The 14,162-nt window shown below is 35.5% G+C and overlaps 1 protein-coding gene across 1 annotated transcript in view; it reads left to right on the forward strand.

The window, feature by feature from the left end:
* The first annotated feature begins 210 nt into the window (after positions 1-210).
* Positions 211-14,162, forward strand: part of LOC148954678 (histone-lysine N-methyltransferase PRDM9-like) — a 60,413-nt gene continuing 46,461 nt past the window's right edge. The window contains exons 1-2 of the mRNA XM_089087192.1: positions 211-307; positions 9,440-9,566. Of these exons, the coding sequence (XP_088943318.1) occupies positions 233-307; positions 9,440-9,566 (202 nt within the window). The 5' untranslated portion in view covers positions 211-232. The remainder of the gene's footprint in view (positions 308-9,439; positions 9,567-14,162) is intronic.

Genomic DNA, 14,162 nt, shown 5'->3' on the forward strand with positions numbered 1-14,162 from the left:
CACCTCCATCACATACATCAGGCTTCTAAGAACGCCACCAATGCCAATATATTCAATATGGACCTAAGATTATCGCAAAGCACATCTGATAAATTTAACGATTTTGATATCACATTTTGCGGCAATACTGTTAATACATAAAGATCTATCGTCATGCATAATTGGACGGTATAATTTGAGTCAATGATTCTTGTTAAAATGAAGGTGATATGACAGTCCATAGACTAGTGCTATGATGAATCTGGGAATAAGAAAGTGTCTACTGGATTTGTTCATTTTAATTTTATTGATTGAAATTTCCCTTGGCGTAAGTTTTTCTGTTAAAATTAGCTTCTTCAAGGACTTAAAAAAAAAAAATATGAAGATTCAAGAAAGGTTGTTTTCAAAATTGTTTTTTTCGAATTTATTCAAATTCTTAAATACTTATCCAAATTCATAGCTATACTCAGCGTCCCCTGAAAGCTACACCTGAATACCCTTGGATTTTCTAGGTACCAACGGTCAAGCATGCCTCAGCTGCCCAATAACAAATACTATATGTAAACATGGGCAAAATGTATAACTTGCACCCCCTGGTCAAGTGCTGTGAGGGGGTAGTTATCTTCAGAGGCAGAGTTGTTGGACCTTTCAACTATGCTGAACAAGATGAACATCTCAAAATTTTGATGAGATGTCTTTGGGGGAAAAGTGCACGAGAGGGGGCTGGTTATCCTTCAATCGCTTTTTACTCTGAAAGGACATTAGAGCTTTCAATTTCCAATTGAATTACCGATTTCTGAAGTTTCTACAACAACATCTTCCTCACAAAGTGCCTTGGTGAAAAAATAAATTCATTTTGCCTACTTCACTCTTTACAGGCACTGCTATTTCCATTTAAGTCTGGCTCCACCTCCACGGAAAAATCCCTCCTCCCCACGGATATATTCCCTAGACAATTCAATCCTGGCGAAAATTTACCCAGGACAATTACCCTTAACATCTCTACACAAAAATTTAGTCGGCAAAGAGAAAGCAAGACATAAGAAGAATTTTGTATAGGAATTGTGGCAAATTCTCCCAGCGTAAAATTTCCTCTAAAAAATTCAACCCCTGGAAACCTCCCTCCTCAAGGAAAATTCTCCCCGTGGAAAATCCCTTCTTCAGAAAATTCACCCCCCTCTCCATCGGGAAAATGTATGCATACTCCGAAATAACAAATACTATACGTAAACAACGGGTAAATTTTACAACTTAATTACCTTTCCCGGAGGTTGGGGGGGGGGGTCATGTTATCTCTAAAGGTATAGTTTCTCAACATTTCAACTATGCTGAACAAAATGGCTTTCTCAAAATTTAGATCGGACGATTTTAAGCAAAAGAACGGGCGTGGGTGGGGGGGGGGCGAGTTGCCCTCCAATATTTGTGGTCACTTATAAAGGGCGCTAGAATTTTTTATTTTCGTTCAAATGAGCCCTCTCCTAATATTCTAGGACCAATGGGTCGATACGATCATCCATAAGAAAAAAACACAAAAAAAACAAATAAACACGCATCAGTGATCTTTCTTCTAGCAAAAAAATGCTAAATTCCCCATTTTTGCAGATAGGAGATTAAAACCTCTACAGCATGTTTCTCTGATACGTTGAATGTGACGGTATGATTTTCATTAAGATTTTATGGCTTTTAGGGGGGTATTTCCCCCTTTGTTCGAAAATCAGGCAAATTTTCTCAGGATCTTAGCCTTTGATGGGTAAAACTAAACTTAGTGAAACTCATATATTTGGAATCAGCGTAACAAGCGGATTCTTTTAATGTATCTATTTTTTTTTATCATTATTAACAAATGGGTCACAAAAAAAAAACATACAGATCTCCATATAATGCTAACAAAACAAAACTGCATATAATACCAACAATATCAAAATAGGTCCCGACGTATATTAGCGTGTTTGGGATGACCCAGAGGAAGGAACACTTCAACTACTTATGCACTAATACCCTTCCTCGTGGAAATAAAACTCTCTAACTCCTCCTCCCCTCTCCACCCCCAACTAAACAGTTAATTAATCAACAGTCAAAGATAATAATTTTTATTACAGGGAACTTAAAGGAATCCCACACTCATACTCTATGATTCATCATGCTTCCTTTCATATACCGACAATTACCTCAATCAACACACAAGAAAGTTTTATCCTTTTCACATTCACAAGCATATACTCACTCTCAGATCAATCACCTAATCCGTATCTACAATACTGGTTAAAACAAATACATCGCAAAGAAGCACGAAATTGCTCAAGAACCTTCTTACCTTTTATTTCCACCGGAAGCCTGTTCCATACTTAAGGACCAATATACCTAATAGAAAATTTAGATCTGTTAGTAACTGGAACCGGAGTTCTAACTAATTCAACATTTCTAGTTTCATAACTGTGTTCTCTTTCATTATAAAGTTCCGAAAAACATGCAGGTAATAAATTAGAAAAAAAATGTATACATAAACAAATTTACATAAAATTTAACCAAACCAAAGAATGGTAAAATTTTTAATTTGTGATACCTCGATCTTACCGAATTCTGGGACAAGTCATTGGTCAAAACTCTTAGAGCTTTATTTTGTAACACACGGAGCAGATACAAATTGCTAGTGAACGTCGACGACCAAACTGTAACACAGTACAGCAAATATGGATGAATAAGAAAAAAATATAACATTCTGATAACCTTTTAAGGAAAAAAAACTTTTAGCTTCTGAAGAGTTCCAACATTTTTGGCTAATTTAGTACTTATAAACGCAATATGATCTTTAAAACTTAGGCATTCATCACCATTACACCAAGATACCTTACAGTACTTGTCCGTTTTATACTTCCATTTACTAACTCAATTTCTTAATCCAAGGATAGTAAATAGCACTTCTGCCATATAACATGAACATTGTTTTCTTCTGATTAACAAGCAGTTTGTTCACTCGCATCCACCTCTCGTTTATTACCATTCCTTGTTTCATGCCATTTTTCAAATCCGCTTCTGTTTTCGCAGCCATTGTAAATTGAGTATCATCAGCAAAACTTAGAAGTATTGCTCGCACCGGGCCATCAATGTACTTTGGAGTTGACAGTTGTTTGAGGCATCCATTTAGATCATTAATGCACACAAGAAATAATAGGGGACCCAACACAGACCCCTGTGGAACACCACACTTTACTACCATCTCTTATGACATGACTGTGCCCAGCCGTACTCTTTGCGTTCTTCCTTCAAGTGAAGCAATCAATTTCAGACTTTTAAAACAAATTCCAGCATTTTCAAGCTTAGCCAATAAAATGTTATAATCAACACAGTCAAAAGCCTTCATAATATCTAGAAAAATTGAATTCACCTTTAAACCTGAATCTAGGAAATCGTTAAAAAATATTGTCAAAAATAATAAAGCATGCCCTACAGACATATTTTTTCTAAAACCAAATTAATTACTGTTAAAAAAACCTCTTTTCTCAAAATAATACATTAATCGTCTTTAATTCAATTTTTCAAAAACACGGGATATTATTGGAAGTAGAGATATCGAACGGTACTTGTTCATATCTTCCTTATCACCTCCTTCATACAGAGGAATAACCAAAGAACTTTTCAAGCAATTAGGGTATACTCCAAATTCAAAACATTGATTTTGAATTTCCGTTCGAATGAGCCCTTTTTCCAGTTTCTACAAATAAGCCGTGAATAAAAACCTAATATGTCCCCAAGACAAAACTTATAACCCTTACTTTGAGGACTTAAGGAGGAGTGTCATCCTCTTAGGTATATTTTCCAGAACTTTCAACTACTTTGAAAAAAATGGCTATCTCAGAATTTTGATTGTATGTGTTTGGATAAATCGTGGGCGTGGAAGGGGTGTTAGTTACTTTTTACTATTAAAAAGGGCACTAGCCACTTCAATTCCCAATCAAATGAGCCCTTTTGAAGTTCCTATGACAACGCTTTCTATAAAAAAATACAAAAATTTTTACATTTTTGCAGATGGAAGCTTGAAACTTCTACATCAGGATTCTCGGATACACCGAATCTGATGGTGTGATTAACATTAAGATCCCTTACTTTTAGGGGGTGTTTCCCTCCTTTTTCAAAAACCAGGCAAATTGTATCAGGTTTGTAACTTTTGAAGCGTAACAATAAATTTAATGAACCATATATATTTGGAATCAACCTAATAAGCCGAAACTTTTGATATATCTATTGATGTCAAAATTCCATTTTTTAGGGTTTCGGTTACTATTGAGCCAAATCGTTCCTTACTTACAGTTCGTTACCACCACGAACTGTTTTCTAGAAAAGCACAACAGGTTTGAATAAAACCGAAAACAAACTGAACTTCCGACCTTGAACTTGTCACTTAGAAACATTCTTGTTTCGGGTGTTCCATCAGTCGTTCTTGCACATTGGATTGCTTGCACTATCCATGCTAAAATAAGAATTTCTTTGGTTTTTGGGGTGAGGACTGTATACCTCAGGTCAGGGGTTTTCGACCATGGTGATTTTAAATGTGTACTTTTTATTTTGATCCAATGCCATTTTTTAGAGGTTTCACAGGCTTTTCTTCGAAAATAAGGGAAATTTGCTTTTGTGCTAAGACTAACATTGAAGTTTAATGGAGGTAATAATTAACATTGCTGTATCAGCATCAAATAGTGTTTTGCGTAGAATTGTTTTTCTAAAAACACTTTTTTTTCGGTTATTATAGGCCGAGATTTACTCTTAACTAGGTTGCGGCTACTGATGCATCCATGGTGTCTAAAATTCGTTGAACACAAATACGGATAAATCACTACAACCATTTTTTCTACTGACTTGTACTATAAAGCCCTTTCCATTTCTTTGCAAACTGCCCAACCCTACTTATTTTGCTCTAAGAACTAAGGTAACAGTACTGTAAGCTTCTGGCTCTGTTTTAGACCAGTTTTAAAGTTAATATTGAGCTACAGATCCTCAATCTCCGGAGTACGTCTTGTAGTTAGACTAGAGCTTCTTCTTAGCTGAAAAAACATTGGTTACAGAAGCTAGCTAAATAAAATAAAGTAAGAGCTAAGTTTCTAGTGCTGCCACCAGATCAGATGTCAGCGTCATAGATATCAGATGCAGTATTAGCAATATCCTCATTTATGACATTGGGTAGATCATCTTCGCCTGCATCAATCTCTAGCTCTCTACATGAGCCTTCTTCCAGTCCATCATCATTGACATCAGATTCACATACAACAACTTGCTCTACATCAATTTCTCTCCAGAACTTGAGAGCATTGGTTACACAAAGATGAAGGAGGTGACCAAAGCACGAAGATATTTTAATCTTCCCAAGGTAGCAAGCTTTAACAATAGCGTAAACGCAAGTATTTGGCTAAAAGAAAAAAAAACTTAAAAAACCAGAAACAGAAAAACAGGTTAACAAAAAAACAATACAGAAACAGGTCCTACAAAAACAGATGTTTTTTTTTTTTTTTTTTTTTTTTTTTTTTTTTTTTTTTTTTTTTTTTTTTTTAACAGAGACAGAAACAGGTTAGCAAAAACAGAAACATAAATAAAAACAAAAACAGTGCCGATGCTTAGTCTAGACTGTTTACTTTTACGATGCGGGTAGCTGCTACGCCCAGTAAAATCATGTTTGTGTTGGTTCCAGGCTATACCGCTCAAATCAAAATATGCTGGGAACGCTTTTCAAACAGTTCGTGGTAACGAACTGTAAGTAAGGAGCAACCCGGCTCAATAGTAACCGAAACTCTAAAAAACGACATTTTGATACCAATAGATACATCAAAAGTATCCGATTTTAATACTGATTTCAAATATATAAGTTTCATCAAGTTTAGTCCCAAAACTACCCATCAAAAGTTACACGGCTGAGAAAATGTGGCTGATTTTCGAAAAAAGGACGACACACCCCCTAAAAGATCTCGAAGCTTAATTAACATGACACCATCAGAATCAGAGTATCAAAGAACCCTAATGTGGATGTTATTACCTTGTATCAGCAAAAATGTGAAAATTTGTATTTTTTTTTGCCAGAATAAAGATCATGGATTCGTGTTTATTTATTTTTTTTTTTCATGGGTAATCGTATTGATCCAGTAGTCCTAAAATATAGTAGGAAGGCTCATTCGAACAGAAATTTAAAGTTCTGGGGCCATCCCCTCCCACGCTCATTTTTTCCCAAAGTCACCCGACCAAAATTCTGAGATAGCTGTTTTGTTCAGCATGATCAAAAATATAATAAATATGTCTTTTAAGATGACTTAATCCCCCAAAGTCCACGGGGGGAGGGCTGAAACTTATGAACTTTACCCAGTGTTTACATATAGTATTGGTTATTGGGAAGTATACAGACGTTTTCTTGGGGGATTTTTTTCTGGTAGTGGTGGGGGGCGGGGGTTATTTGGGAAGATATTTCCATGGAGGAAGTTTTCATGGAGGAGGGGACATTTCTATGAAGGGGGCACCGGATTCCCCAGCACTATTTAAAAAAACGGTCAGAAATTAAATAAAAAATAAACAAGTTTTCAACAGAAAGTAAGGAGCAACATCAAAACTTTAAACGAAAAAAAATTATTAAGTATATGATTGGGTTCGCCCCCTAGTCAATACCTCTCTCTTTAAGCCAAAGATTTTCTAGTACTTTCATAAGAGCTATTTATTCTAATTAACGGCATTTGTGATTAAGGGGTCATTTTTAAAGAATTGGAACAAAATTCGAACTTTAGCGTAAAGCCGAGGTACTGACTCGGGGGCGAACCCCCTTAATATAAGTATTAAAAAAATATGGATACAGAAGTTCGTTACGTAAGTTAATTCGTAAGTCCGTATATTTATTACTAATAAAAACGTTCGTAAATAAAATTAAACAACTTTCGAGAAAGCCATTGAACCAAATAAAAGTAAAATTAATATGCAATTTTTTTTAATTATTCATGTACGGTGAGCCAAAATCAAAACCTCCATTAATTCAAAAATGTTCATAAATTAAATAAAACAAACAAGTTTTTTTAACTGAAAGTAAGGAGCTACATTAAAACTTAAAATGATCAGAAATTATTCCGTATATGAAAGGGACTGTCCTCTCCTCAACGCCTCGCTCTTTACGCTAAAATTAGACTCTTTCTCACAACTCTATTTTTTTAACCAATAAAAAGTTTTAGCGTAAAGAGCGAAGTGTTGAGGAGGGGACAGTCCCTTTCATATACAGAATAATTTCTGTTCATTTTAAGTTTTAACGTTGCTCCTTACTTCCAGTTAAAGAAAAACTTGTTTTTTTTTTATTCAATTCGAAACTAGATCGAGCCCAAGGATTTGTCCAGGATTTTTGTTTGAGAGGGGGGAGGCATTTCTCTTTGGGGGTGGTTTACAAAAAAAAATTAAACGACGTATCAAAAATTGTTTATATGGATGTTTGTTACGTTTTCACAAGTCGGACAAAAATTTCGAGGGGATGGTGTTTCAAACCCGGAACACCCGGCCTTGGTCGGGTGTTCTGGGGTTAGAATCAAACAATCTACTAAACATGCTTGTGAATTTGCCCTCTGATCACCTAATAAATTCTAATAAACTAATAACTAATAAATTAGGCACTAGTCCTCTCAATTTTTAATCGAATGAGCCTTTTTTGAAGCTTTACGAAAAAAAATTCTATAAAAACCTTGTATGCCCGAAGGGCGTAACTTACGACCCTTGTCCAGAGGTCTGTTGGGGGAGGGTTTTCATCCTCAAAGACATAATTTCAAGACCTTTCAACTACGTTGAAAAAATGACTGTATCGAAATTTTGATTTAATGTGTTCGGGGATATGGTGGGCGTGAGAGGGGGGTTATTTGCCCTCCCATCACTTTTGACTTTTAAAAGGGCACTAGCCCTGTCAATTTCCAATCGAATGAGCCCTTTTTGAAGTTCCTACGACAATACTTTCTACAAAAACCTTTTATACCCCCAGGAAAACTTACAACCCTTGCCCTGAGGGTTGTGAGGAGGTCGTCATCCTCAAAGACATAATTTACGAAACTTTCAATTACGATGAAAAAAATGGCTATCTCACAATTTTGATTGGATATGTTGGAGGAAAGGGTGGGTGTCAGAGGGGGTTAGTTGCCCTCTAATCAATTACTACCGTTAAAAAGGGCACTTTCCCTTTTATTTCCAATCGAATGAGCCCTTTTTGAACTTTTCTGTGACAACAATTTCTAAACAAAACCTTATGCCCCCAGGGTAGAACTTACAACCCTTACCCTGAGGGCTGTGGGGAATGTCTTCCTCAAAGACCTATTTTCCAGAACTTTCAACTAAGTTGAACAAAATGCCTATCTCAAGATTTTGATAGGATGTGTATGGGGAAATAGTGGGCGTGAAAGGGGAGTTATTTGCCCTCTACTCACTTTCGACTATTAAAAAAGACACTAGCCCTTTGAATTTCAAATCGAATGGGCCCTTTTTGAAGTTTCTACAACAATAATTTCTATAAGAACCTTATATGCCCCCAGGACATAACTTATAACCCTTGCCCTGAGGGCTTTGGGAGGAGTGCCCTCCTCAAAGCCATAATTTCCAGATCTTTCAACTACGTTGAACAAAATGGCTATCTCAAAATTTTGATTTGATGTGTTTGGGGAAATTGTGGGCGTGGAAGGGGTGTTAGTTGCCTTCCAATCACTTTTGACTATTACAAAGGGCACTAGCCCTTTCAATTTCTGATGGAATGAGCCCTTTTCGAAGTTTTTACAACAGCTCCTTCGATATGAAGTGCCCTGGTCTAAAACCAACCCCAAAAAATAAATAATACATTGTGTCAACATCGTCCTTTAATTAGGCAGCGCTATTGCGCTGTCTATGATAATCGTATCATAGGCAGGGCCATCGTGCTGCCTAAGTAAAGAACGATGTTGGTACAATGTATTATTTATTTATTTTTCTTTTATAGCTTTATAAATTTTATAATTTTAAGAAATCAAAAATCAATTAAGATTTTAAGGAATAAATATCAGCATATGTATATTAAACTGACAATGCACATTTTTTTTTTAGTAAATTCAATTGATTTTTCCTCAGTAAAGCACAAGTTATTTTCTGGCTTTTAGAAAGCATAGGGTTTAGAACCCTACGCAGATTAATTTCTGCTCGTTTTGAGTTTGACTTATTTTAATTTCTGTTTGTTTTGGGTTTCATTTATTTATTGATATTGAATTGTGGTACTTATATGCTAGGTAGATTATTTGATTCTATTTTTGTTAATTTTTGGTTTAATGGAGTTCTTTACGTTTTTTGGAAAACCTTTTTTGGTGAAAAAAGTTCTTTTGATTAATATATGTCAATGTCTAGAATGGTTAAAGTTTATACATTTCACTAATCTACAAAACCATTAAAAGCATGCTGTTTTGACAGCAAACTGAACATATTCTACAACTGAATTTGTATTTAGGTAAAAGGCAGAAACGACCATTGCCATGAAATTGGGAGAAACATAACTCTGGAATTCTGGAAAAACCACAGTGGCACTGAATATGAACTACTACGCCCCATGTTATTCGATTCTAAAAAACTGATACGTAAGTAAATTGAACATATCTATGAATGCAATCTATAGCTGTCTATAGGCTTAGAAAGCTTAAAGAGCTTAAAGACAGCTTAAAGACAGACAAACCAAATCATTCGATTTCACGTGGCAAAAATCTTAAAAAAGAATAATTTTGTTTCTCAGACCTAGAGAAAAACTTATAGTATTATAACTTCTTCATCAAAAGTATAGAATTGGGAAACTAATTGAAGTTAATAAAGAGCTATGCCGGATTCGCTTTCCAGCTCGTGAAAACAGGCCTCCAGACATATAGAATCCTAAATTATGGCTAATAACTGGCTCGAAAAACAACAGTATGGCTGTTCTGTTCACGTGTCTATCCACGTTCGGTAAAATATTTAATTAAATGTCTAATAAAATTGTAATTACATTTTAAATGTTAAGAAGCTGGAAAAATTGATTCTCTCAAAGAGGGGCGAAAAGTAAGTGTCGAATTCGAGTTTCATTTTCATTTTTTTCTTCTTTTAATTTAGAAAATTGGAATTAGTTGAATTTCTCCTCGCGACCAAGATGATTTTGATATTGGTAGCCAAGACTTTCCGAATACCGTCAGACACATGGTGACTCCGTTCACGAGGCTCCCTGTTGGAAACACCACAGAAGATTTTCATCCATCGTAGGAATTCAAACTCCAGACTAAAAATCAATAGAAAACAAAAACAAAACTTAAACCAGATTTTAGTTCTGTTTTTTCTCTAAATGGCCGTTTAAATTTTTGGATTCTTAATAACTTCTTGTTTTGTTTATTATTCTTTCTGAATTTTTAAGGCCGGAACTGATATAGAGGTAATTTTTGGTGCAACTTGCACTCTGAATTACAGGAGGGTGGAGAAACTGACTGGGAAAACTGACCATTAATTATAATTAAATTAATTAGTATTAAATCTCATAACCACTTCTTTGGGTTAAGAATATAAAATATCTTAAATTTAAGTTGAAAAAAGGGGCAGTAAAATTATCAATTATGTTTGTTATAAAGGATTTGTCAGAGGGTAGTCATGGCTTCGTTATTAGAGCACCGTATTAGGTTTCCAGAGGGGCCAAGTGTTCGACTCCTACCGATGGAAGATTTTTGTTTCGTTTTATAACAAATTCTGTTAAGTTTCACTAAATTCTTGTTTCGTGCTGTGTAACTGACCTTTCAAAAAGAGTCGCACCAACAATAAAACTTGCAGAACAGGCAAAACATTGACCTTGGTTGACCTATATTTAGTGCAGTGTTTCGACAATCCCCGAATTTTCGTTGGGTACTCCGGAATCTCTCCAAAATTAAAGTTCATAAATACACAAGCGTTAACACGAGATAAAAATTGTTAATTTTCGATAACTTTTTTTTTCGAAAGATTTCGGAGAAACCAATTCATGTTCCGGAGAACTTGAGAAAATGCTCTGGGGATTATAAAAGCACTGATTTCATGGTGTTTTGATTTCTTTTTTTTCCATTTCTTTTTTAGTTTTTCTTTTAAGTTTGTTTTTATTTATTTTTTTTTTGCTTTTTTGCTTAAATTGAGAAATAGAAAAGGATACATAAACGAAAATGTCAGGCCTCGGATGAAGACTAATTTTGATCTATATTTATTTTGGGATGTGATGATGTTAACTATATTGTTGCAGTGTCAGCAATTTATTCATTTAAGAAGTGTTTTTTTAGGATGATACCATCGAATTACCGGGGATACTACGCACTACCGTAAAAGGGACAGTCATGCAGATTTGTATACATGTTAACAAGGAAGTGATAGAAATAATTTAGATCAAAATTTATTTTGGGGGGAGGAGACCCCTTCCTGGTTTACAGAGGGTTCAAGTATTCGACTCCCCCAAGTTTTTTTGATTTTTTTTTTGGCATGTTGCTGCATTTTTTTATTATTATTATAAAATAGAACAAGGATTTAAAAAAGAAATTATCAGGACTCGGATAGGGATTATGCTTGCAGATTTAATTTAGAAGTTGGTGATGTTAACTATGTTCTTGCCGAGTGCCAGCAGTTTTCTGATTTAAGAACTAATTTTTCTTTAGGGGGATACTCTCGAGCTCCCGGGGACCATGAAAACGACCGTAAGAAGGACGATTGTTCAGATTTGCATATATGTTAATAAAATAGTGAAAGAAAAAAGAAAACCTAAGCTTATTTGTGAGGGGAGGGGGGCAAGATTTGTATTTAGGTTATTTTTTGTGTTGTCTATTTATGAATCATAATTATTATCACTATTGTTATCAATACATCAACCTTAAATGACGCACATTATGTGGTTTGCCAAATTACAATCATATTTACCAGGTTTTCGGTAGAGCGTATAACCCAAACCGGCACCACCACTAGTTCAAAAATAGCCCAAACTAGCTAACGCTATTATATCCTTATTATGCCCTATTATAGCGCTATTATGGGTAAAGCGAGAAAAAAAATACAACCGGCATATCAGATAACCTACACATAACTGTAGATCAAAAGCAAACTACGAGCCCTGTGAACCAACAATATTACCACCCCTCCACGCAGGGCGTCTTAAAATTGACTACTGCTTTACTGAAAGCATAAAGGCAAATTGTTCTTTACACACTTGGTTTATTGCATGCATACCATGATCTTATTAAAAAACAGTGTTGTGTAAACTTAAAGAATACCTAGTAACAAACAGAAAATTAACCTCTGCTGTTTTGTTCTATGCTCTTAGCGTACCACTGATGAATTTAACAGATAAATATGCTCCGTAGGCTCAGGGGCGATAATTAATAATAACTACTGCCCATTAAGTGACTATTTTCTTCTAGCAGTGAGAGAATAACCTTTATTACTTTTTTTGTTTTCAATAAAGTACTAGCCAATTTATGACGGCACAATTGGAGGGGTGATAACTCTGTTGGTTTTAAGTTTCAACTTCATTTTATCATCCCATTTATTCCATGAGGCGTATTTATCAAAGTATTAGGCACTGCTGTGTATTTAATCTTTACCCATTATTATTTGAAAAAAAACTACGTTTTCTAAAGAGTTAAAGAGGCTGAGTCACAAGTTCGAACCTTAAAACGTACAGGGATTAGGAGGTGCAGCTGGGGGGCTGCCGCCCCCCAAACCCCCCCTTCCGTATATGAAAGGGGCTGTGCCTTCCTCAACGCCTCGCTCTTTACGCTAAAGTATGACTTTCTTACAACTCTTTTTTTTAAACAATAAAAACTTTAGCGTAAAGAGCGAGGCGTTGAGGAGGGCACAGCCCCTTTCATATACGGAAGCGGGGGTTTGGGGGGCGGAAGCCCCCCCCCCACTGCACCTCCTAATCCCTGTACGTTTTAAGGTTCGAACTGGTGACTCAGCCTCTTTAACTCTTTAGAAAACGTAGTTTTTTTTAAATAATTTCTGCACGTTTTTGTACAGTTTATTACTTATTTAACTCTTTAGAAAACGTAGTTTTTTTCAAATAATGTTATCAAAGCAGTGGAGACTTACATGTAACCTGAACGCTGACTGTGATATTCTTCTGGAGACGCCTGTTGAGCCAAAGGATTTAAAATATTGTATTTAAAAAAGAAACTGAGTTTATTTTTTAAACTTTAAATTCAATATAAACTCAACGCCTCGCTCTTTACGCTAAAGTTTTTATTTTTTAAAAAAAGAGTTGTGAGAAAGTCAAACTTTAGCGTAAAGAGCGAGGCGTTGAGAAGGGCACAGCCCCTTTCATATACGGAAGCGGGGGTTTGGGGGCGGCAGCCCCCAACTGCACCTCCTAATCCCTGTACGTTTTAAGGTTCGAACTTGTGACTCAGCCTCTTTAACAGCCCCCCAACTGTGCCTCCTAATCCCTGTACGTTTTAAGGTTTGACCTTGTAACTCAGCCTTAAAAAACGTAGTTTTTGTCAAATAATTTAAAAAAGAAACTGAGTTTCTTTTTTAAACTTTAAATTCAGTATATAAAAAATTTCCTCTGACGTGGAATCAAACCCGAGTCTTCCGCCTGACAGTCAGGAGTATCGACCACTGTACCAAAGAGACACAACTGTTCTTGTATTTTTAGTATGATAGATAGATAGATAGATAGATAGATTTATTTTCCATATACCAGTAAAATGATTACATAACAATCTACAAATCCCCATAAAGGCTCCATGGCCTGTAGGAGGGGGATTATGAAAAGATCAAATAAAAATTAAACATTTAACCGCTTAAGATTTAAACAATATAAACATAACATTAATATTTAAACATATAAACATAAGCATTTGAACTTTTAACATGTGAAGCATTTGCTTAATAAAACGAAAAAAAAAAGCAAATCCCCACAAAACTTGATATTTGGTTTTTGGAAAACAGGGAAGGAGTGATCGGATTGAGCTGAAATTCCGAGGATAAGCTCCCAGGCCCCAGGAAAACTTATCTTCTAAATTTCAGCCCGATCGGACAACGCTAAAGGGAAGCTGTGGTGGGAAAATTTAACATGGGCTCTTATAGGAAAACGAGTTTTTTCGTAAATGTAAATTCGGGGGATAATTTTTTCGGTCTGAAAATATCAAAAGGCCCTAACAGGTCAAATTCCGCTTCAAATGAGTCCTCATTCACCCGGATCCGTT

Source organism: Artemia sp. Qi Xiang Cuo, chromosome 3, assembly GCF_049724085.1.
Source record: "Artemia sp. Qi Xiang Cuo chromosome 3, ASM4972408v1, whole genome shotgun sequence".
Taxonomy (NCBI): Eukaryota; Metazoa; Arthropoda; class Branchiopoda; order Anostraca; family Artemiidae; genus Artemia; species Artemia sp. Qi Xiang Cuo.